Here is a 23036-nt window from a genome sequence, read left to right as displayed (position 1 = left end):
GGTGTGTGTCTGTGAGGGGATATGGTGTGTGTCTGTGAGGGGTCATGGTGTGTGTCTGTGAGTGGTCATGGTGTGTGTCTGTGAGGGGTCATGGTGTGTGTCTGTGAGGGGTCATGGTGTGTGTCTGTGAGGGGTCATGTGTATGCACTTGAATGCCACATACAACATTCAGTCTCATCTTTTTCTGTCTCTCACTTCTAAACGAGTGGGTGGAGTCAGAACAGAGGGATGCTGGGATGAATAAGGACACTGGTCTAATATATTCACAATGGCCTGCTAATTTCCCCAGCCAACTCATCAGAATGCACGTTTATTTCATTGGCTAGCCTCTCCCTCACTAAGATCAATGAGATTACTATTCAGTCTATGGGCTTCAGGGCCCATATTCATAAAGCATCTTTAGTAGGAGTGCTGGTCTAGGATCAGGTCCCCCTTGTTCATGTGATCTAATTCATAAAAGTCAAAATTGATCCTAGATCAGCACTCCAACTCTGAGAGGCTTTATGAATATGGGCCCAGGCCTCCAAGTCAAGTGTAAGTGGTTCTTTCTCCAGCCTTTCAATTTGGAGCATATCAGATCAAGTTGGATATGGATTTATGCATTGGAGCGGCAGGTAGCCTAGTGGTTAGAGCGTTGGGCCATTAACCGAAAGGTTGCTAGATTGAATCCCTGAGCTGACAAGGTAGAAATCTGCCATTCTGCCCCTGAACAAGGCAGTTAACCCACTGTTCCTAGGCTGTCATTGTAAATAAGAATTTGTTCTTAACTGACTTTCCTAGTTAAATAAAGGTAAAAAAATATGGATAACTGTGGGGTAAAGGCGGTGTGTGGTGGTTGATCGTTTCTACCATTCCCATCTCTCTACATACATCCTCCCTTTCAATTCTCTTTTTCCTTTCATCCTTTTTATATTGTATACCTCTGTGATAGGAGAGTTTATATCATATACCTCTGTGATAGGAGAGTTTATATCGTATACCTCTGTGATAGGAGAGTTTATATCGTATACCTCTGTGATAGGAGAGTTTATATCATATACCTCTGTGTTAGGAGAGTTTATATCATATACCTCTGTGATAGGAGAGTTTATATCGTATACCTCTGTGATAGGAGAGTTTATATCATATACCTCTGTGATAGGAGAGTTTATATCGTATACCTCTGTGATAGGAGAGTTTATATCATATACCTCTGTGTTAGGAGAGTTTATATCATATACCTCTGTGATAGGAGAGTTTATATCGTATACCTCTGTGATAGGAGAGTTTATATCGTATACCTCTGTGATAGGAGAGTTTATATCGTATACCTCTGTGTTAGGAGAGTTTATATCATATACCTCTGTGATAGGAGAGTTTATATCGTATACCTCTGTGATAGGAGAGTTTATATCGTATACCTCTGTGTTAGGAGAGTTTATATCATATACCTCTGTGATAGGAGAGTTTATATCATATACCTCTGTGTTAGGAGAGTTTATATCATATACCTCTGTGATAGGAGAGTTTATATCGTATACCTCTGTGATAGGAGAGTTTATATCGTATACCTCTGTGATAGGAGAGTTTATATCGTATACCTCTGTGTTAGGAGAGTTTATATCGTATACCTCTGTGTTAGGAGAGTTTATATCATATACCTCTGTGATAGGAGAGTTTATATCGTATACCTCTGTGATAGGAGAGTTTATATCGTATACCTCTGTGTTAGGAGAGTTTATATCATATACCTCTGTGATAGGAGAGTTTATATCGTATACCTCTGTGATAGGAGAGTTTATATCATATACCTCTGTGTTAGGAGAGTTTATATCATATACCTCTGTGATAGGAGAGTTTATATCGTATACCTCTGTGATAGGAGAGTTTATATCATATACCTCTGTGATAGGAGAGTTTATATCGTATACCTCTGTGATAGGAGAGTTTATATCGTATACCTCTGTGATAGGAGAGTTTATATCATATACCTCTGTGTTAGGAGAGTTTATATCATATACCTCTGTGATAGGAGAGTTTATATCGTATACCTCTGTGATAGGAGAGTTTATATCGTATACCTCTGTGATAGGAGAGTTTATATCGTATACCTCTGTGATAGGAGAGTTTATATCGTATACCTCTGTGATAGGAGAGTTTATATCATATACCTCTGTGATAGGAGAGTTTATATCGTATACCTCTGTGTTAGGAGAGTTTATATTGTATACCTCTGTGATAGGAGAGTTTATATCGTATACCTCTGTGATAGGAGAGTTTATATCGTATACCTCTGTGATAGGAGAGTTTATATCGTATACCTCTGTGTTAGGAGAGTTTATATCGTATACCTCTGTGTTAGGAGAGTTTATATCATATACCTCTGTGATAGGAGAGTTTATATCGTATACCTCTGTGATAGGAGAGTTTATATCATATACCTCTGTGTTAGGAGAGTTTATATCGTATACCTCTGTGATAGGAGAGTTTATATCATATACCTCTGTGATAGGAGAGTTTATATCGTATACCTCTGTGTTAGGAGAGTTTATATCGTATACCTCTGTGATAGGAGAGTTTATATCGTATACCTCTGTGATAGGAGAGTTTATATCGTATACCTCTGTGATAGGAGAGTTTATATCATATACCTCTGTGATAGGAGAGTTTATATCATATACCTCTGTGATAGGAGAGTTTATATCGTATACCTCTGTGATAGGAGAGTTTATATCGTATACCTCTGTGATAGGACCCAGGCCTACAAGGAGCTGTAGGCAATCATCCCTTTCTCCCTGACACACCAACTCTCCCAAAAAGAAGATGCAGCAGCTGAACGCGGCTGGAAACAACTGTTGTCTGCATCTTGGTTGGGCTTGCTATCGGATGCCCATTGCTTAATGTTACACAATGGGTTTACTCTTCTTCTGGTTTGAAGGACATGTCAAGGACATCCATAGTACACCAAGGTCTTACTCTGTTACATATCTGCATCTCAAATGACAATCTATTCCCTAAGTAGTGCACTACTTTTGACCAGAGCCCTGCACTGCATAGGCAATAGGGTGCCATTTGAGATGCGGACAACAGTTGTTTCCAGCCACATTCACCTGCTGCATCTTCTTTTTGGGAGAGTTGGTGTGTCAGGGAGAAAGGGATGATTGCCTACAGCTCCTTGGCTACAGATTTGAATTCCCTACAGTATGAAGGACTGATATTCAGACAACCAGAGAAAGGAGAGAAGGGGGAGCAAGATAGAAAGGAAATAAGATATAGGGAGATATTGTGTGTCTGTCTGCGTGTCTGATACAGTCCTTTAAACAGGGACTGTTGCTTCTTGTTCCTCTCACCACTGAACCTCATTTCCTGGTGGGGGACACATTCACATTACCGTTCCACAACATTTACATTATGTCATATAATAAAAATGATCCTGTCTGTCCTGGGTCGTGTTCATTAGGACATAACGGAAACCGTTTTAAAACATTTTGCTATAGACAAAAGAATATAAAAGTTTCTTATTGGACATTTCCAGGTAATCCCTCCCTGTTTCAGCTGATTTTCTTGTGTTTGGTGCAAAATGAACACGACCCTGACTTCATTCCTGAGACTAAAGTATGTATTTGCTGAATTTTAAATTCATCCCATCAATGCCTCAATTTCCCAAGGCTTACTTCCTCTACTCTCAAAGACATCATTACTCAGTTCCGTTTTTCATCCTCCCAGTCTACTTATCATGCAAAGGTTGGTAGATGAATATACATTGATGTCAGTAATGGATGGATTTTTGTCCAGATTATTCAACTATTTCAAAGAGGTTATTACTGCACCAGCTCTGTCTCCTGTTTCTTTCTCCCTGCTAAATTAGCTAAATGTATCCTCCTGGCGAAAGCACCTGTCACCTGACGAGGTCTAATGGCTTTAATGGGGAAAGGAGTAAAGCATTCATAACTGTTAAAAGCCTCGCTTTCCCCCTTCAAACAATGTGATTCTCTATATGATTGGCAGCTCTGGCCGATCAGTATCATGCAGTGCTCGCTCTCTCAATTTACCGAAACATCAGAGCTCCACCTAGTGGCTGCTGTGGGAATTACCGTTCATTAAGCTTCACTCAAATGATCACTGATATCTACATAGCTGAAATACAACGTCCTCATCATGGGTGTCCCTACATCTTAGACTTGGAGAACAGTTGATTATGTTCTCTCTCTCTCTTTCTCTCTCTCTCTCTTTCTCTAAAATGACATGCCCATCTCTTGTTCTCTATCCCTCAGATCTTTGACAGCGAGCCCAAAGGGGAGGAGGAAATAGAGGTGTGCTTAGTGGATATCGCCTACGACGAGATCCCAGAGCGCTACTACAAGGAGTCTGAGGTGAGGAGGTCAAAGGTTAGAAGACAAGGGTTAGGAATCCCAAGTCACTGTTTCAGCAGCAGTGGACATCGACAGTCACAATTTGCCATCGTTTTCCAATACTTTTTGGAAGGAGTGGGGGAGTGTGTGTGTGGGTGGGGGGGGGGGGAGTGAACTTTCGGTGCTAGAAACCTGGTCGTTTCACAAAGTCAGAAAAAGTGTAAGAGGGTGATAACAGAATATCTAAGAGAATACAGTATTAGAAAAACTGCACTATCTAGAACCTAAAAGGGTTCTTTGGCTGACCACATAGGAGAACCCTTTGAAGAACCCTTTTTTGGTTCCAAGAACTACTTTGGTTCCAGGTTGAACCCTTCTACCTAGAACCAAAAAGGGTTCTCCTATGGGGACAGCCGAAGAACCCTTTTGGAATCCTTTTTTCTAAGAGTGTATACAAATCCCTATTTCTCTCATATCTCATTTGCTCATTGTACTCTCAGCCCTGAGGGTCAGCTAGCTGCTAGTTTCATCAGAGAGAGACCTCTAGCTGGTCATATCTCTCCTCTCAGCCCTGAGGGTCAGCTAGCTGCTAGTTTCATCAGACAGAGAGACCTCTAGCTGGTCATATCTCCCCTCTCAGCCCTGAGGGTCAGCTAGCTGCTAGTTTCATCAGAGAGAGAGACCTCTGGCTGGTCATATCTCTCCTCTCAGCCCTGAGGGTCAGCTAGCTGCTAGTTTCATCAGAGAGAGAGACCTCTAGCTGGTCATATCTCCTCTCAGCCCTGAGGGTCAGCTAGCTGCTAGTTTCATCAGATAGAGAGACCTCTAGCTGGTCATATCTCTCCTCTCAGCCCTGAGGGTCAGCTAGCTGCTAGTTTCATCAGATAGAGAGACCTCTAGCTGGTCATATCTCTCCTCTCAGTCCTGAGGGTCAGCTAGCTGCTAGTTTCATCAGAGAGAGAGACCTCTAGCTGGTCATATCTCTCCTCTCAGCCCTGAGGGTCAGCTAGCTGCTAGTTTCATCAGAGAGAGAGACCTCTAGCTGGTCATATCTCCCCTCTCAGCCCTGAGGGTCAGCTAGCTGCTAGTTTCATCAGATAGAGAGACCTCTAGCTGGTCATATCTCTCCTCTCAGTCCTGAGGGTCAGCTAGCTGCTAGTTTCATCAGACAGAGAGAGACCTCTAGCTGGTCATATCTCTCCTCTCAGCCCTGAGGGTCAGCTAGCTGCTAGTTTCATCAGATAGAGAGACCTCTAGCTGGTCATATCTCTCCTCTCAGCCCTGAGGGTCAGCTAGCTGCTAGTTTCATCAGATAGAGAGACCTCTAGCTGGTCATATCTCTCCTCTCAGCCCTGAGGGTCAGCTAGCTGCTAGTTTCATCAGATAGAGAGACCTCTAGCTGGTCATATCTCTCCTCTCAGCCCTGAGGGTCAGCTAGCTGCTAGTTTCATCAGATAGAGAGACCTCTAGCTGGTCATATCTCCCCTCTCAGCCCTGAGGGTCAGCTAGCTGCTAGTTTCATCAGAGAGAGAGACCTCTAGCTGGTCATATCTCTCCTCTCAGCCCTGAGGGTCAGCTAGCTGCTAGTTTCATCAGCGAGAGAGACCTCTAGCTGGTCATATCTCCCCTCTCAGCCCTGAGGGTCAGCTAGCTGCTAGTTTCATCAGAGAGAGAGACCTCTAGCTGGTCATATCTCCCCTCTCAGCCCTGAGGGTCAGCTAGCTGCTAGTTTCATCAGATAGAGAGACCTCTAGCTGGTCATATCTCTCCTCTCAGTCCTGAGGGTCAGCTAGCTGCTAGTTTCATCAGAGAGAGAGAGAGACCTCTAGCTGGTCATATCTCTCCTCTCAGCCCTGAGGGTCAGCTAGCTGCTAGTTTCAGCAGAGAGAGAGACCTCTAGCTGGTCATATCTCTCCTCTCAGCCCTGAGGGTCAGCTAGCTGCTAGTTTCATCAGAGAGAGAGACCTCTAGCTGGTCATATCTCTCCTCTCAGCCCTGAGGGTCAGCTAGCTGCTAGTTTCATCAGATAGAGAGACCTCTAGCTAGCTGGTCATATCTCCCCTCTCAGCCCTGAGAGTCAGCTAGCTGCTAGTTTCATCAGATAGAGAGACCTTTAGCTGGTCATATCTCTCCTCTCAGTCCTGAGGGTCAGCTAGCTGCTAGTTTCATCAGAGAGAGAGACCTCTAGCTGGTCATATCTCTCCTCTCAGCCCTGAGGGTCAGCTAGCTGCTAGTTTCATCAGATAGAGAGACCTCTAGCTGGTCATATCTCCCGTCTCAGCCCTGAGGGTCAGCTAGCTGCTAGTTTCATCAGATAGAGAGACCTCTAGCTGGTCATATCTCTCCTCTCAGCCCTGAGGGTCAGCTAGCTGCTAGTTTCATCAGAGAGAGAGACCTCTAGCTGGTCATATCTCTCCTCTCAGCCCTGAGGGTCAGCTAGCTGCTAGTTTCATCAGAGAGAGAGAGACCTCTAGCTGGTCATATCTCTCCTCTCAGCCCTGAGGGTCAGCTAGCTGCTAGTTTCATCAGAGAGAGAGACCTCTAGCTGGTCATATCTCTCCTCTCAGCCCTGAGGGTCAGCTAGCTGCTAGTTTCATCAGAGAGAGAGAGACCTCTAGCTGGTCATATCTCTCCTCTCAGCCCTGAGGGTCAGCTAGCTGCTAGTTTCATCAGAGAGAGAGACCTCTAGCTGGTCATATCTCTCCTCTCAGCCCTGAGGGTCAGCTAGCTGCTAGTTTCATCAGATAGAGAGACCTCTAGCTGGTCATATCTCTCTTCTCAGCCCTGAGGGTCAGCTAGCTGCTAGTTTCATCAGAGAGAGAGACCTCTAGCTGGTCATATCTCTCCTCTCAGCCCTGAGGGTCAGCTAGCTGCTAGTTTCATCAGATAGAGAGACCTCTAGCTGGTCATATCTCTCCTCTCAGCCCTGAGGGTCAGCTAGCTGCTAGTTTCATCAGATAGAGAGACCTCTAGCTGGTCATATCTCCCCTCTCAGCCCTGAGGGTCAGCTACCTGCTAGTTTCATCAGATAGAGAGACCTCTAGCTGGTCATATCTCTCCTCTCAATCCTGAGTGTCAGCTAGCTGCTAGTTTCATCAGAGAGAGAGACCTCTAGCTGGTCATATCTCTCCTCTCAGCCCTGAGGGTCAGCTAGCTGCTAGTTTCATCAGAGAGAGACCTCTAGCTGGTCATATCTCTCCTCTCAGCCCTGAGGGTCAGCTAGCTGCTAGTTTCATCAGATAGAGAGACCTCTAGCTGGTCATATCTCCCCTCTCAGCCCTGAGAGTCAGCTAGCTGCTAGTTTCATCAGATAGAGAGACCTCTAGCTGGTCATATCTCTCCTCTCAGTCCTGAGGGTCAGCTAGCTGCTAGTTTCATCAGAGAGAGAGACCTCTAGCTGGTCATATCTCCTCTCAGCCCTGAGGGTCAGCTAGCTGCTAGTTTCATCAGATAGAGAGACCTCTAGCTGGTCATATCTCTCCTCTCAGCCCTGAGGGTCAGCTAGCTGCTAGTTTCATCAGATAGAGACCTCTAGCTGGTCATATCTCTCCTCTCAGCCCTGAGGGTCAGCTAGCTGCTAGTTTCATCAGATAGAGAGACCTCTAGCTGGTCATATCTCTCCTCTCAGTCCTGAGGGTCAGCTAGCTGCTAGTTTCATCAGAGAGAGAGACCTCTAGCTGGTCATATCTCTCCTCTCAGCCCTGAGGGTCAGCTAGCTGCTAGTTTCATCAGAGAGAGAGACCTCTAGCTGGTCATATCTCTCCTCTCAGTCCTGAGGGTCAGCTAGCTGCTAGTTTCATCAGAGAGAGAGACCTCTAGCTGGTCATATCTCTCCTCTCAGCCCTGAGGGTCAGCTAGCTGCTAGTTTCATCAGATAGAGAGACCTCTAGCTGGTCATATCTCCCCTCTCAGCCCTGAGGGTCAGCTAGCTGCTAGTTTCATCAGATAGAGAGACCTCTAGCTGGTCATATCTCTCCTCTCAGCCCTGAGGGTCAGCTAGCTGCTAGTTTCATCAGATAGAGAGACCTCTAGCTGGTCATATCTCTCCTCTCAGCCCTGAGGGTCAGCTAGCTGCTAGTTTCATCAGATAGAGAGACCTCTAGCTGGTCATGGCTGCCATTTACCATGTTCACTGCTGTATCCCTGCTCTCCGTCACGTTCCATTCTTCGCTCTTCACAAGCCCCAGGGAGGGTTGATGTAGGGGTGGATGGAGAGAAGGGGGTGGAGGGATGGAGGAATACATGGTGTTATCTTCCTCAAACAGCCTCTTACAGCTTCTCACTCCTCTGATCACCAACTGGCTCTCTGCCTCTCCATACGTGTGTGTGTGTGTGTGTGTGTGTGTGTGTGTGTGTGTGTGTGTGTGTGTGTGTGTGTGTGTGTGTGTGTGTGTGTGTGTGGTGGAGGGGGGGGGGGGGTGTTTATACCATGTCTGTTATTAGAGTCAGGGGGACAGCAATGGATCTGTCTTTTATGTTTGACCAGAGAATGGGAATTGATGCCCTAGCCACCACATGCTTTTTCCTGGAATACAATATAATGTCAACCAGCCTATTTAAGTATATTTGATTTGATCTGAGCCATTTTTAGATCCCTGATACCTGCTGTGTTCAGGAGAGCATGGACTTAGTCTCATATGTTGCCAACTGCAGTAACGTTTCACCTGGCATTGTTCAAATGTACATACAAAGAGATGATTTTGACAGATGGTCATACTATTACATTAAACTAGGGCTCCAAATTCTCAGATTTTCCAGAAATCCTGTTTGGAATAATCCTGGAATCAGGAGGGAATAAACAAATAAATTGTAATATTCCAACCAGGAATTACAGAAACCTGGGAATTTTGGGAAAGTTGCTGGAATTTTGCAACCCTAATTCAGACCTATTTCACATTATACCAGAACAATGATATACAGTTGAAGTCGGAAGGTTACATACACCTTAGCCAAATACATTTAAACTCAGTTTTTCACAATTGCTGACATTCAATCCTAGTAAAAATTCCCTGTCTTAGGTCAGTTAGGATCATCACTTTATTTTAAGAATGTGAAATGTCAGAATTATAGTAGAGAGAATTATTTAATTCAGCTTTTATTGCTTTCATCACATTCCCAGTGGGTCAGAAGTTTACATACACTCAATTAGTATTTGGTAGCATTGCCATTAAATTGTTTAACTTGGGTCAAACGTTTCAGGTAGCCTTCCACAAGCTTCCCACAATATGTTAGGTGAATTTTGGCCCATTCCTCCTGACAGAGCTGGTGTAACTGAGTCAGGTTTGTAGGCCTCCTTGCTCACACACGCTTTTTCAGTTCTGCTCACAAATTTTCTATAGGATTGAGGTCAGGGCTTTGTGATGGCCACTCCAATGCCTTGACTTTGTTGTCCTTAAGCCATTTTGCCACAACTTTGGAAGTATGCTTGGGGTCATTGTCCATTTGGAAGACCTATTTGCGACCAAGCTTTAACTTCCTGACTGATGTCTTGAGATGTTGCTTCAATATATCCACATAATTTTCCATCCTCATGATGCCATCTATTTTGTGAAGTGCACCAGTCCCTCCTGCAGCAAAGCACCCCCACAACATGATGCTGCCACCCCCGTGCTTCACGGTTGGGATGGTGTTCTTTGGCTTGCAAGCCTCCCTTTTTCCTCCAAACAGCCAAACAGTTATATTTCTGTTTCATCAGACCAGAGGACATTTCTCCAAAAAGTACATTCTTTGTCCGCATGTGCAGTTGCAAACCGTAGTCTGGCTTTTTTTATGGTGGTTTTGGAGCAGTGGCTTCTTCCTTGCTGAGCGGACTTTCAGGTTATGTCGATATAGGACTCGTTTTACTGTGGATATAGATATTTTTGTTCCTGTTTCCTCCAGCATCTTCACAAGGTCCTTTGCTGTTGTTCTGGGATTGATTTGTACTTTTGGCACCAAAGTATGTTCATCTCTAAGAGACAGAATGCGTCTCCTTCCTGAGCGGTATGACGGCTGCATGCTCCCATGGTGTTTATACTTGTGTACTATTGTTTGTACAGATGAACGTGATATATTCAGCCGTTTGGAAATTGCTCCCAAGGATGAACCAGACTTGTGGAGGTCAACAATTGTTTTCTGAGGACTTGGCTGATTTCTTTTGATTTTCCCATGATGTCAAGCAAAGAGGCACTGAGTTTGAAGGTAGGCCTTGAAATACATCCACAGGTACACCTCCAATTTACTCAAATGATGTCAATTAGCCTATCAGAAGCTTCTAAAGCCATGACATCATTTTCTGGAATTTTCCAAGCTGTTTAAAGGCACAGTCATCTTAGTATATGTAAACTTCTGACCCACTGGAATTGTGATAGAGTGAATTATAAGTGAAATAATCTGTCTGTAAACAATTGTTGGAAAAATTACGTGTCAAGCACAAAGTCGATGTTTATTTATTTATTTTATTTTTATTTTACCGTTATTTTACCAGGTAAGTTAACTGAGAACACATTCTCATTTACAGCAACAACCTGGGGAATAGTTACAGGGGAGAGGAGGGGGATGAATGAGCCAATTGTAAGCTGGGGATGATTAGGTGGCCATGATGGTATGAGGGCCAGATTGGGAATTTAGCCAGGACACCAGGGTTAACACCCCTTCTGTTACGATAAGTGCAATGGGATCTTTAGTGACCTCATAGAGTCAGGACACCCGTTTAACGTCCCATCTGAAAGACGGCACCCTACACAGGGCGGGGCATTGGGATATTTTTTAGACCAGAGGAAGGAGTCCCTCCTACTGGCCCTCCAATGTCCTAACCGACTTGCCAAAACTATAGTTTGTTAACAAGAAATTTGTGGAGTGGTTAAAAAACTTGTTTTTATGACTCCAACCTAAGTGTATGTAAACTTCCAACTTCAACTGTATAACTTGGTAATGTGCTCAAAGCACAGAGGTTTTCCTGCCAACATAAAAAAAATACTCTAGGTTCTAGGCCATAACTAGTTTGTGGCTAGGCCGTATGCAGCTACTGACGAAATTGACGCATAAATCGTCAACATCTAAATTTGTTAGTCGTTTCGGGGAGAATTGTAGCATTTCCACTAACCCTAAACCTAACCGTTGTCCTAACCTTAACCTAATGCTCCTAACCTGCTAGGTTAATTATCCTGTCCTGCTGTGTAAATTATCCTAACCTGCTAGGTTATTATCCTACCCTGCTCCGTATGTTCTCCTAACCTGCTAGGTTAATTATTGTATCCTGCTGCGTAAGTTCTCCTAACCTGCTAGGTTAATTATCGTATCCTGCTGCGTATGTTCTCCTAACCTGCTAGGTTAATTATCCTATCTTGCTGCGTAAGTTCTCCTAACCTGCGAGGTTAATTGTCCTATCCTGCTCCGTAAATTCTCCTAACCTGCTAGGTTCATTATCGTATCCTGCTGCGTAAGTTCTCCTAACCTGCTAGGTTAATTATCCTATCCTGCTGCGTAAGTTCTCCTAACCTGCTAGGTTAATTGTCCTATCCTGCTGCGTAAGTTCTCCTAACCTGCTAGGTTAATTGTCCTATCCTGCTGCGTAAGTTCTCCTAACCTGCTACATAAAGTCAATTCTGTATACCATCTAGTCCTTACTCCATAACAAGGGCCCAGAGTTCTCTCCTGGTAAGGTCACATGATCATGAAACACCCCCCACACACCTTTGACCCAACCTAACCTAACTTTATCACGCGTCTCATCTGCAATCACGTAAAATGCCTTCAAGTTTCTCCTCCTGTGCACAGCGTGTGTGTGTGTGTGTGTGTGTGTGTGTGTGTGTGTGTGTGTGTGTGTGTGTGTGTGTGTGTGTGTGTGTGTGTGTACGTGTGTGTGTACGTGTGTGTGTACGTGTGTGTGTACGTGTGTGTGTGTGTGTGAGACGCATCCCTTCTCACCATCCCAACACTGAGACACCTGACCTTGCTAATGAACATTACAGTATAATGAGCCCCCAGGGAAGTGTGATTAATTCATGCGTAATGGGTACTGTTTGTAACGAGAACCCCCCCCCCCCCCCCCCCCCAGCGGGCTGCTCCAGGCTGAGCTCTCCATGAGACTTGTACCCACCTGGTACCTACCATCCATTCTGCTGGGCTGCTGGACAAAGAAAAAACATCGTTCATTCATACTTGTCAGGATGTTTACTGCAAAACTCATTGGGTCGGAATTGAATTGCATTCCTGTATAGAGACATAACAATGAGGTGACACAGTGGCACTAAGCTCATGAGGTATGTGAAAGATATATTCTTCAGTGTCACCATGTCAAAAGAAGTCCAACGTTGGATGTACCAATCCCGGACTGTAGCTTTAATACTGTCCATACTGTGTTTCCATGGTTCCCTGTAGGACTTGCGGTACTTTAAATCAGAGAAGACAGACCGGGGTGTTCTACAGGAGGGCTGGATCGACAACCAGGAACCCATCATGTGCTCCTACAAACTGGTGACAGTCAAGTTCGAGGTGTGGGGTCTTCAGACACGGGTGGAGCAGTTTGTACACAAGGTCAGTCCAGTTATGTCCACCCACCATTTCTGTATCCACACACACACACACACACACACACACACACACACACACACACACACACACACACACACACACACACACACACACACACACACACACACACACACACACAGACAGGGACACACAGGCAAAAACACACTGGCGTTCTTCACTTCTTGCCCTCTCCCAATATAACTTGGTCAGCCATCCATTTCCTCTCCCTTCAATTCAATTTAGCCCCCTCCACCCCTACCTATACCCCTGTTCCCCCTCTGAGTTGTCCCTCTCCTTGCCTGAGGGTCTCTTTCCCTGACATCACACACACAGCATTACTTATACAGGGACACACATGGCTAACATTAACTGGTGGAGGAGTGGAAGAAAGACAGAGAACAACTCTTAAAGTTCATCCTCTCTGACTCACCTGTCCTCTCACTAAGTCTTCTAACTTCCTTTCCTCTCTGACTCACCTGTCCTCTCACTAAGTCTTCTAACTTCCTTTCCTCTCTGACTCACCTGTCCTCTCACTGTCTTCTAACTTCCTTTCCTCTCTGACTCACCTGTCCTCTCACTAAGTCTTCTAACTTCCTTTCCTCTCTGACTCACCTGTCCTCTCACTAAGTCTTCTAACTTCCTTTCCTCTCTGACTCACCTGTCCTCTCACTAAGTCTTCTAACTTCCTTTCCTCTCTGACTCACCTGTCCTCTCACTGTCTTCTAACTTCCTTTCCTCTCTGACTCACCTGTCCTCTCACTAAGTCTTCTAACTTCCTTTCCTCTCTGACTCACCTGTCCTCTCACTAAGTCTTCTAACTTCCTTTCCTCTCTGACTCACCTGTCCTCTCACTAAGTCTTCTAACTTCCTTTCCTCTCTGACTCACCTGTCCTCTCACTGTCTTCTAACTTCCTTTCCTCTCTGACTCACTTGTCCTCTCACTGTCTTCTAACTTCCTTTCCTCTCTGACTCACCTGTCCTCTCACTGTCTTCTAACTTCCTTTCCTCTCTGACACACCTGTCCTCTCACTGTCTTCTAACTTCCTTTCCTCTCTGACTCACCTGTCCTCTCACTAAGTCTTCTAACTTCCTTTCCTCTCTGACACACCTGTCCTCTCACTAAGTCTTCTAACTTCCTTTCCTCTCTGACACACCTGTCCTCTCACTAAGTCTTCTAACTTTCTTTCCTCTCTGACTCACCTGTCCTCTCGCTAAGTCTTCTAACTTCCTTTCCTCTCTGACTCACCTGTCCTCTCGCTAAGTCTTCTAACTTCCTTTCCTCTCTGACTCACCTGTCCTCTCACTAATTCTTCTAACTTCCTTTCCTCTCTGACTCACCTGTCCTCTCACTAATTCTTCTAACTTCCTTTCCTCTCTGACTCACCTGTCCTCTCACTAATTCTTCTAACTTCCTTTCCTCTCTGACTCACCTGTCCTCTCGCTAAGTCTTCTAACTTCCTTTCCTCTCTGACTCACCTGTCCTCTCGCTAAGTCTTCTAACTTCCTTTCCTCTCTGACTCACCTGTCCTCTCACTAAGTCTTCTAACTTCCTTTCCTCTCTGACTCACCTGTCCTCTCACTAAGTCTTCTAACTTCCTTTCCTCTCTGACTCACCTGTCCTCTCGCTAAGTCTTCTAACTTCCTTTCCTCTCTGACTCACCTGTCCTCTCACTAATTCTTCTAACTTCCTTTCCTCTCTGACTCACCTGTCCTCTCACTAAGTCTTCTAACTTTCTTTCCTCTCTGACTCACCTGTCCTCTCACTAATTCTTCTAACTTCCTTTCCTCTCTGACTCACCTGTCCTCTCACTAATTCTTCTAACTTCCTTTCCTCTCTGACTCACCTGTCCTCTCACTAATTCTTCTAACTTCCTTTCCTCTCTGACTCACCTGTCCTCTCACTAATTCTTCTAACTTCCTTTCCTCTCTGACTCACCTGTCCTCTCACTAATTCTTCTAACTTCCTTTCCTGTCCACCCTTCTTTCTTTCTCGCTCTCTCTTTCTCTCTCCCTCACTTTTCTCTCTCTCGCCCTCTTTCTTTCTTTCTTTCTCACTCTCCCTCTTTACCTTCCTTCTCCTTGTCTCTCCTTCCTCAGGTTATCCGTGATGTCCTGCTCCTAGGACACAGACAAGCCTTTGCCTGGGTGGATGAGTGGATTGGTGAGGTTGCGTTGCGTCTTGTCTCTGTCCCAGTTACTTGACATGTACGCTCAGATGTGAGCTAGCTTGTTTATACTGTGTGTTTATATATATTATTATTATTATTACATTTTTTTATATATATTTCATAGTATTTGTATTTTATTGAGTAAGGAGATGGAGAGGGAGGGAGATGCAGACTAGTGCTGGGGCCAGGATTCTTACCCACGCTGACGGGTGACGTGTATGTGCTGCAGCGGCCTAGTTACCTGCTAGACCAGCCTCTGGCCCATAGCTACTATCTTCTTCTATGTGACCATGATCTTCACTCTGCCTAATGTAGGACCTAGGCCACGGCACCAAGCACTGCTACTATCTACTATCTGTATATTTGACTTTGTGCTCATTTGTCTGTTTCCTGAAAGCGATCTCAAAATATCAGTAACTCATCTATACAAGCATTGATTTGTGTTAATAACCATTATTTTGTATGATGTTTTTAGTCTGAGAATTTCTTGTCTAAGCATGTCTTCACTGTTTCAGTGATTTGCTTCACTGTTTCAACATGAGCAAAAGGCTTATAAAATGGATCTGTGTGGCCAGGATGGTCAAACACAAGGTGCACTGCAACAAGACTTGAGTTCAATACTACAGTGTTTAAAATACCTTAAGCGTTTGCTTAAGCCTGCCTGGAGGGCCAGGTGGGCGGGGTTTGTATTTCCAATACTTTTTTATTGGTTCCAATGCTCAATCAACCCCAGCTTCACTATTTCAAATCATTTCTAACGGTATTGGAATGCAGATCTGACTGAAACTACACTTCTCACCCTGTTGTTACATTTGTTAGCGGCCTTTTTTTAGGAAAAAAGACAATTGATAGGCCAGACCACTCTTTCGTGCATTTTGAATTATGTACTTAACTTTGTAAGTGTTTTTGAAAAGCTGATGCATTAGGATTGTTATGGAAAAGGAACATAAATATTCTTAATAATAACAATAATGATTCAATGTATTTATAAATGTTATTTTTAATCCCAGACCCCAGTCTCCGCAGGAGGCCTTTTGCGTTTTGGTAGGCCGTCATTGTAAATAATAATTTGTTCTAAACTGGCTTGCCTTGTTAAATAAAGATTCAATTTTTTTTAAATGATAAAGCCCATTTCTCACAACCAATACGCTTTCTCGCTGACCTTCATCAGAGAAGCTCCCACTTGAGATGTATCCACTGCAAGAGAATTATTCAGAGAGTCTGCACACAGGTACAGAGAGCACTTGACTCAGTACTGTATGGGTCATAGGATGAGAGAAGGTGAGAGCATGCCGAGTGTCAGTAGCTATTTCATTTGGGACTTACAGAGCCTGGCTTTAAAGATAGAGGAACATTTAAGACCACACGAGCCTGCTCTTTATCCCTATTCACATACAACATAAACCAGTATACAGTACATAATTAGCACAGTAGATACACTATAGCCTTAGTTCAATCTAGATTGCATTGTTCCGCTTCCTCCAAGAGCTGTGGGAGATTCAGTGAAAGTGGCTGTATCACTGGAGGCCACTGAGGGGAGGACGGCTCATAATAATGGCTGGAACGGAGTGAATGGAATGGCATCAAACACATTTGATACAATACCACCAATTCTACTCCAGTCATTACCACGAGCCTGTCCTCCCCAATTATGGTGGCACCAACCTCCTGTGGGCTGTATATCATCTGGGTCATATTAATTTAGCACCAAACGGAAGAAAATCAACTGATTCAGAGGGACTACCTGTGCAATAAGAAAAACAAGTTTTTATTTTCTGTTGCAAAACGTTTTCAAACGTTGTGTGCCCTAAATGAACATGGCCCTGCTGTACAGCAGTGGTCCTTCCCTCCATCCTTGCATTGTGGTCTTCCACAGCCTACATTACTAAGGCTTGTCTAATAATATTCCTGAAAGCGTGTATCTTATGCCATAAACCACCACTATATCGAACCACCCTGTGTCCACCCACTAATGCACTGCTCCACTTCACATTAAAGGCCCAGTGCAGTCAAAAATTTGATTTTCTGTGTTTTATATTTTACACACTACACACTACACTACAAAAAAAAATCCAAAAAGGAAACATGTTTTCGTCAGTTGTCCCCATAGGAGAACACTTTTTGCTTCCAGGTACAACCTGTTTTGGTTCTAGATAGAACCCTTTTTGTTTACATGTAAAACCCTCTGTAGAAAGGCTTCTACTTGGAACCAAAAGAGTTTTACCTGCAACCAAAAAGTGTTCATCAAAGGGTTCTCCTATGCGGACAGCCGAAGAACCCTGTCAGGTTTTAGATAGCAACTTTTTTTCTAAGAGTGTATGAGGTTGGAATAATACTGTTAAATTGTGAACATTATGATAATTCCCTTTTAGTGTAAGAGCTATCTAAAATGTCAGCCTGTTTTGATGGGATGGAGTTTTGGCCTGCCTGGTTACATCACCAGGTGGTAAATTAGTTCATAGACTGATAAGAAAGAGAGTTCCAAACCTCTCTGCCAATACAGCTAGTTTTCAGTTCTCCCAACTCAGACCAATCCCAGACAGTCCTAGAAAAATTCTTGCTTGAGAAATTGTTCTTTGCTAAAATACATTTTTTGTTTCTATTTTACCATTTTAATTTAAATCAATCACAGTAAGGTACTTAATTGTTACCCCAAAATTATTTGATATTGAGATAAAAATGGCTGCATTGGACCTTAACATATATCCAAACCTGCCCATGACTTACTCTATATCACCAAGGGGCTGGTTTCCCAGAGCCAGGTGAAGTTTGACTTAAATCATTCTCAATTGAAAGTGCATTTTATTCCAGGACTGTACTTAATTCACTATATAAACTGGCTCTCAGGGGAAGGAAACAGTTTAGGGAACAGAAAAACCTTGTTTGAACGGGTTTATAACTTTATCATGCTGGTCAGAAAATTGGAGCAGAACAAAAAAAATCTGGTTCTGTTCGGAAACAAAACAACTGTTTGTTGGTTTTTACTCTCATTGCACAGTCACTTCCCTGTAACACGGCTCTGGAAGGGAAAGGCAGCACGGTAACATGGTAAAATGTAGAATCAGACAATACTGGGCAGTTTCACCTGAATTTAATGTTGTAACTTTGACCATGTTATCACTGCTTTTTGGCCCATCAAGCGTTTGTCACTAATGGTTAACTACCCGCAGACTACGCCAACTTCCCCAGCTCTTTATGGTTGTGACCACCTGACCTCTTGCCGACCCTTCCCACAAGACCTTGCTCCTCCTGCACCAAGTGCCCTAGCTAGCTAACAGGTGGTGCGGTGGTGGTCTGGAACGTCTCCACAGATATAACTTGGGATGATGTGCAGGAATACGAGAAACACATGCTTGAGAAACCCAACATTAGAGTTGGCCATGTCCAACAACCACAGCATACCACAGCATAAACTCACCTGCCACCCACCGCCATCACTGGATGTGGTAGAGAGCCTTGAGACAGCCAGCCGTATGTCTTCACTCTTCCTTCACTGTTTCTCTGTCTGCTGGTGACTCATCTCCCTCTTCCTCTCTGACTCATTTCATGTCATCCATTCAGACACACTCAAACGTTCATGCATTGTCATGGACTGCATCAAACTTTATGCTTTGTTTGTCCTACCGGAACAGCACAGAACATGTGCACGGACCCACACACACATACACATGCACACAAGTACACGCACGCACACACACACACACACACACACACACACACACACACACACACACACACACAAGTCACTATTAGCATTTCACTGTTAGTCTGCACATGTTGTTTACAAAGCATGTGACAAATTTGATTTGATTTGACACACTCACACACGTACACAGATACACACAAGCACAGACACACACAGACACTTGTGAGCAAGGATGATGACTGTGTCTCCTTTGGAACACACACAACTGATTATGAATTCAGATTTGTGTTCAGAGCAGGGAACATCTTTTCATGTATTGCTTGTATTCATCTCCAAGAGCCTTTGAAATGTAAGCTCTTTTAAATCCAACAGGTGAAGTCAGATACGTATTTACTGTATAATGTAATTGTGTTATTACACTACAATGCTAAGACATACAGTTAAGACATACAGTAGATGTCATGGAGTTATAATACATCCCTCTCTCTCCCCTCCTGAAGAAATGACCATGGACGAGGTGAGAGAGTACGAGCGGGCCACCCAGGAGGCCACCAACCGTAAGATCGGCCCCTTCCCCCCATCCATCTCCATCACCGAGACCCCCCTGGCCTCGGTGGCCCGCAACGGGCCCTCCAGCGCCCCCTCCACCCCCCTCTCCACGGAGCCTCCAGAGTACCTCTCCGTGCCCAAGGACCGGCCCAGGAAGAAGTCGGCCCCCGAGACCTTGACCCTCCCCGACCCCAATCGCAGGGACTCAGGCTTCAGGCTGGCTAGCATCTTCTCCTGGGGCTCAACCCCTAGCCCCCAGCCTGAATGAGAGGGGGACCCATAGGTGTGGTATACACCTATCTACATTCAGGGGGTGGCTATGTACATCCATTTTGTCCCCTAGACAACTTATGTAAAAGGGAGTGTTGTTCACAGACCTCCTGTAACTTGGTGGTGTGGTAAACGCCTCTCCACAGACAGTTGCTGGTATCACCCTGAAGCCAACCACTGTCACCAACTAACTGTGTCTTGGTCTGCTTTTGCAGAGAGATAGTCAGAGAAAGCTCATGTGGAGGTCAATTATAGTCTGATTTAATTTAGTTCACATTCCTCGGAATACTTTGTGCTTCTCTTCAGCGTCTCAGTCCTCTTTCATCTCAGTTGATACCGTATCTCAGGGTTTGTTACCTAGATACACAGAGATCTGATAAATAGACTCTTCAGTCAGCACACTCAATCTTTCTGCATATGGATATAAATGTGTGGGATGATCAAACTCATTTCCTCCTTCTTTCTCCTTGCAGTCAAGCCCTCTTATTGGTTGGCAATTGACGCCATGTAATTTCAGATGGAATTTTGTGTTGGTTGTTATTCATGGTTTGTTGTAGGTCGCTGTGAACAGTTAGAGTAAAACGGTGGATTTCAGGAGAGTGTTATTTTATCCTGTGTTTTGTTTTGTAAATATGTATATTAAAGAGTCATCTATTGTAAAAATGCTGAATTCATTGATGTCTTTCAGTGCTATGGAATTGCTGTAATCTGTGTATTGGAGAGAGAAAAGAGGTCTGTGTAGAGCTCTAAAGTGGAGGCGTTCTCTTTCTAAATCTGAATTCTGTTGCTATAGTTTTGTTGGCCATGGTGTCCTTTAAAAGACATATATAAAAATGCATGGTTTGAATATCCAGCCTCTGCTTTTCTTTTAAACTGGGGAGAAAATGTACCTTTGAAATGGCTGTCTTCTATACGGTCTGGTGCTTTTCCTTTGTTTGTTACAGACTACGACAGGACAAAACATGTCTGATCAATGTTGTGATTTGGCTTGTAGGGATGATTTAAGTCATGAATTTGCAATCATGTTGTTGTGTTTTATATCAAATCAATAAATTAAATATTGCTCAAACATCTGGTGTCATTCATATAAACGAAATGACAATAAATGGGTGAATTGTGATATCTGTAGTTAATCCGTGTTTTGTTGAGTTTATTAAACTGAAATGACAGATGGGTTAGGTTAGTAGGGTCTGGCCTATTAGTCTGCAACTTGTCACTTGCAGTCACTTGATGCTTATTGTACGTTGGGATAGGGTCCTTGCTATAGCTTTTTTACAACCAAACCTACATTGTTTATGTAAATAGCATGTTGTGGAAGGGTCCAGACACTTTTTTGTGTGATTTCACTTGATTTTGAGAAACTTACCCCCAACCAATTTCCTCATCCTCGTTGTGCAGTATGGGGGCTCTGAAAACAACATGAACAAAGGCGCCAAAAACACTTTTAGAAACGCAAAAGCTCTAAGTATAGTGATGCAAGTCTTCGCATGCTGTACACATTAAATTGTGTTATTTCTAACTTCCGCAACGTTATATTCCATTTTGTTGAGACTCGAGTGATACCTCTCCATCCGTTCTACATGTAACTGTCAAAATAAAAGAAACGCGATTAAATGAGGAATACAAAGTATATTGAAAGCAGGTGCTACCACACAGGAAGTTCCAGACACTTGTAGAATCTATGCCAAGGCGCAGCTGTTCTGGCGACTCGTGATGGCCCAAAGCCCTATTAAGACACTTTATGTTGGTGTTTCTTTTATTTCATCAGTTACCTGTAGCAGCAGGCTACACAGAGAATGGAACAGCTGGATTGGGGAAGCAGCTCGAGTCGCAATAAATGGAATATAAAGTCCGGAATGACACAATTTCATGCTATACTGACAGCGTTTATGTTTCTAAAAGGATGTATTTGGGTGTTTTTCGAGCATTTGTAAATGTTTTTTCAGTGCCACCGTACTGCAAAACAAGGATGGGTGGTATGAGAGCTTCAAGTTCCTTGGCGTCCACATCACCAACAAACTAACATGGTCCAAGCACTCCAAGACAGTCGTGAAAGGGCACGACAAAACCTATTCCCCCTCAGGAGACTGAAAAGATTTGCCATGGGTCCTCAGATCCTCAAAAGGTTCTACAGCTGCACCATCGAGAGCATCCTGACTGGTTGCATCACTGCCTGGTATGGCAACTGCTCGGCCTCCGACCGCAAGGCACTACAGAAGGTAGTGCGAACGGCCCAGTACATCACCGGGGCCAAGCGTCCTGCCATCCAGGACCTCTATACCAGGCGGTGTCAGAGGAAGGCCCTAAAAATTGTCAAAGACTCCAGCCATGTAAGTCATAGACTGTTCTCTCTGCTACCGCACGGCAATCGGTACTGGAGTGCCAAGTCTAGGTCCAAGAGGCTTCTAAACAGCTTCTACCCCCAAGCCATAAGACTCCTGAACATCATATCAAATACTATCCAGACTATTTGCATTGCCCCCCCCCCCTCTTTTACACCGCTGCTACTCTCTGTTGTTATCATCTATAGATAGTCACTTTAATAACTCTACCTACATGTACATATTACCTCAACTAACCGATGCCCCTGCAAATTGACTCTGTGCCGGTACCCCCCTGTATATAGTCTCGCTATTGTTATTTTACTGCTGCTCTTTAATTACTTGTTACTTTTATTTCTTAGTCTTATCCATATATTTTTTAACTGCGTTGTTGGTTAGGAGCTCGTAAGTAAGCATTTCACTGTAAGGTCTACACCTGTTGTATTCGGCATGTGACTAATAAAATTTGATTTGATTTGATGAAGTGTTAATGTCAAATGTACAGTGAAATGCCTTTCTTGCCAGGTCTAAACCCAACAATGCAGTAATCAACAAGAATGTAATACAAAAAATAACAAGGTAGAACAAAAACACAAGAAATAAAAATAAGAGAACAAGAAAGTAAGTAAGAATATTATATACAGGGTCAGTTCCAGTACCATATTTACAATGTGCAGGGATACTGGAGTGATAGAGGTAGATAAAGTATTGTATTGAAACAGGCAGGAAGCAGAACCATCAACCTTCTAGCCCGAAGTCCAGCATGCTATCGACTGTGCACCAAAAGCATACGAGTGGGAGAGTCGATATCCGCGCATATACAGTTGAAGTCAGAAGTTTACAGACACCTTAGCCAAATACATTTAAACTCAGTTTTTCACAACTCCTGACATTTAATCCTAGTAAAAATTCCCTGTCTTGGGTCAGTTAGGATCACCACTTTATTGTAAGAATGTGAAATGTCAGAATAATAGTAGAGAGAAATATATATTTTAGCTTTTATTTCTTTCATCACATTCCCATTGGGTAAAAATAATACAATAATTCAATTAGTATTTGGTAACATTGCCTTTAAATTGTTTAACTTGGGTCAAACGTTTCATGTAGTCTTCCACAAGCTTCCCACAATAAGTTAGGTGAATTTTGGCCCATTCCTCCTGACAGGGCTGATGTAACTGAGTCAGGTTTCTAGGCCTCCTTGCCCACACATGCTTTTTCAGTTCTACCCACACATTTT

The 23036-nt window shown here is 43.7% G+C and overlaps 1 protein-coding gene across 2 annotated transcripts in view; it reads left to right on the top strand.

Moving 5' to 3' along the window:
* Positions 1–20547, top strand: part of pitpnc1a (phosphatidylinositol transfer protein cytoplasmic 1a) — a 111508-nt gene extending 90961 nt beyond the window's left edge. For both annotated transcript variants that reach the window (XM_029771788.1, XM_029771779.1), the window contains 4 exons: positions 4254–4352; positions 12693–12848; positions 14943–15006; positions 19160–20547. In XM_029771788.1, coding sequence (XP_029627648.1) covers positions 4254–4352; positions 12693–12848; positions 14943–15006; positions 19160–19476 — 636 coding nt within the window. In that variant the 3' untranslated portion in view covers positions 19477–20547. The remainder of the gene's footprint in view (positions 1–4253; positions 4353–12692; positions 12849–14942; positions 15007–19159) is intronic.
* The last annotated feature ends 2489 nt before the right edge of the window (positions 20548–23036 follow it).

Source organism: Salmo trutta, chromosome 1 (assembly GCF_901001165.1).
Source record: "Salmo trutta chromosome 1, fSalTru1.1, whole genome shotgun sequence".
NCBI lineage: Eukaryota > Metazoa > Chordata > Actinopteri > Salmoniformes > Salmonidae > Salmo > Salmo trutta.
This window is presented reverse-complemented; position numbering and strand designations above follow the sequence as displayed.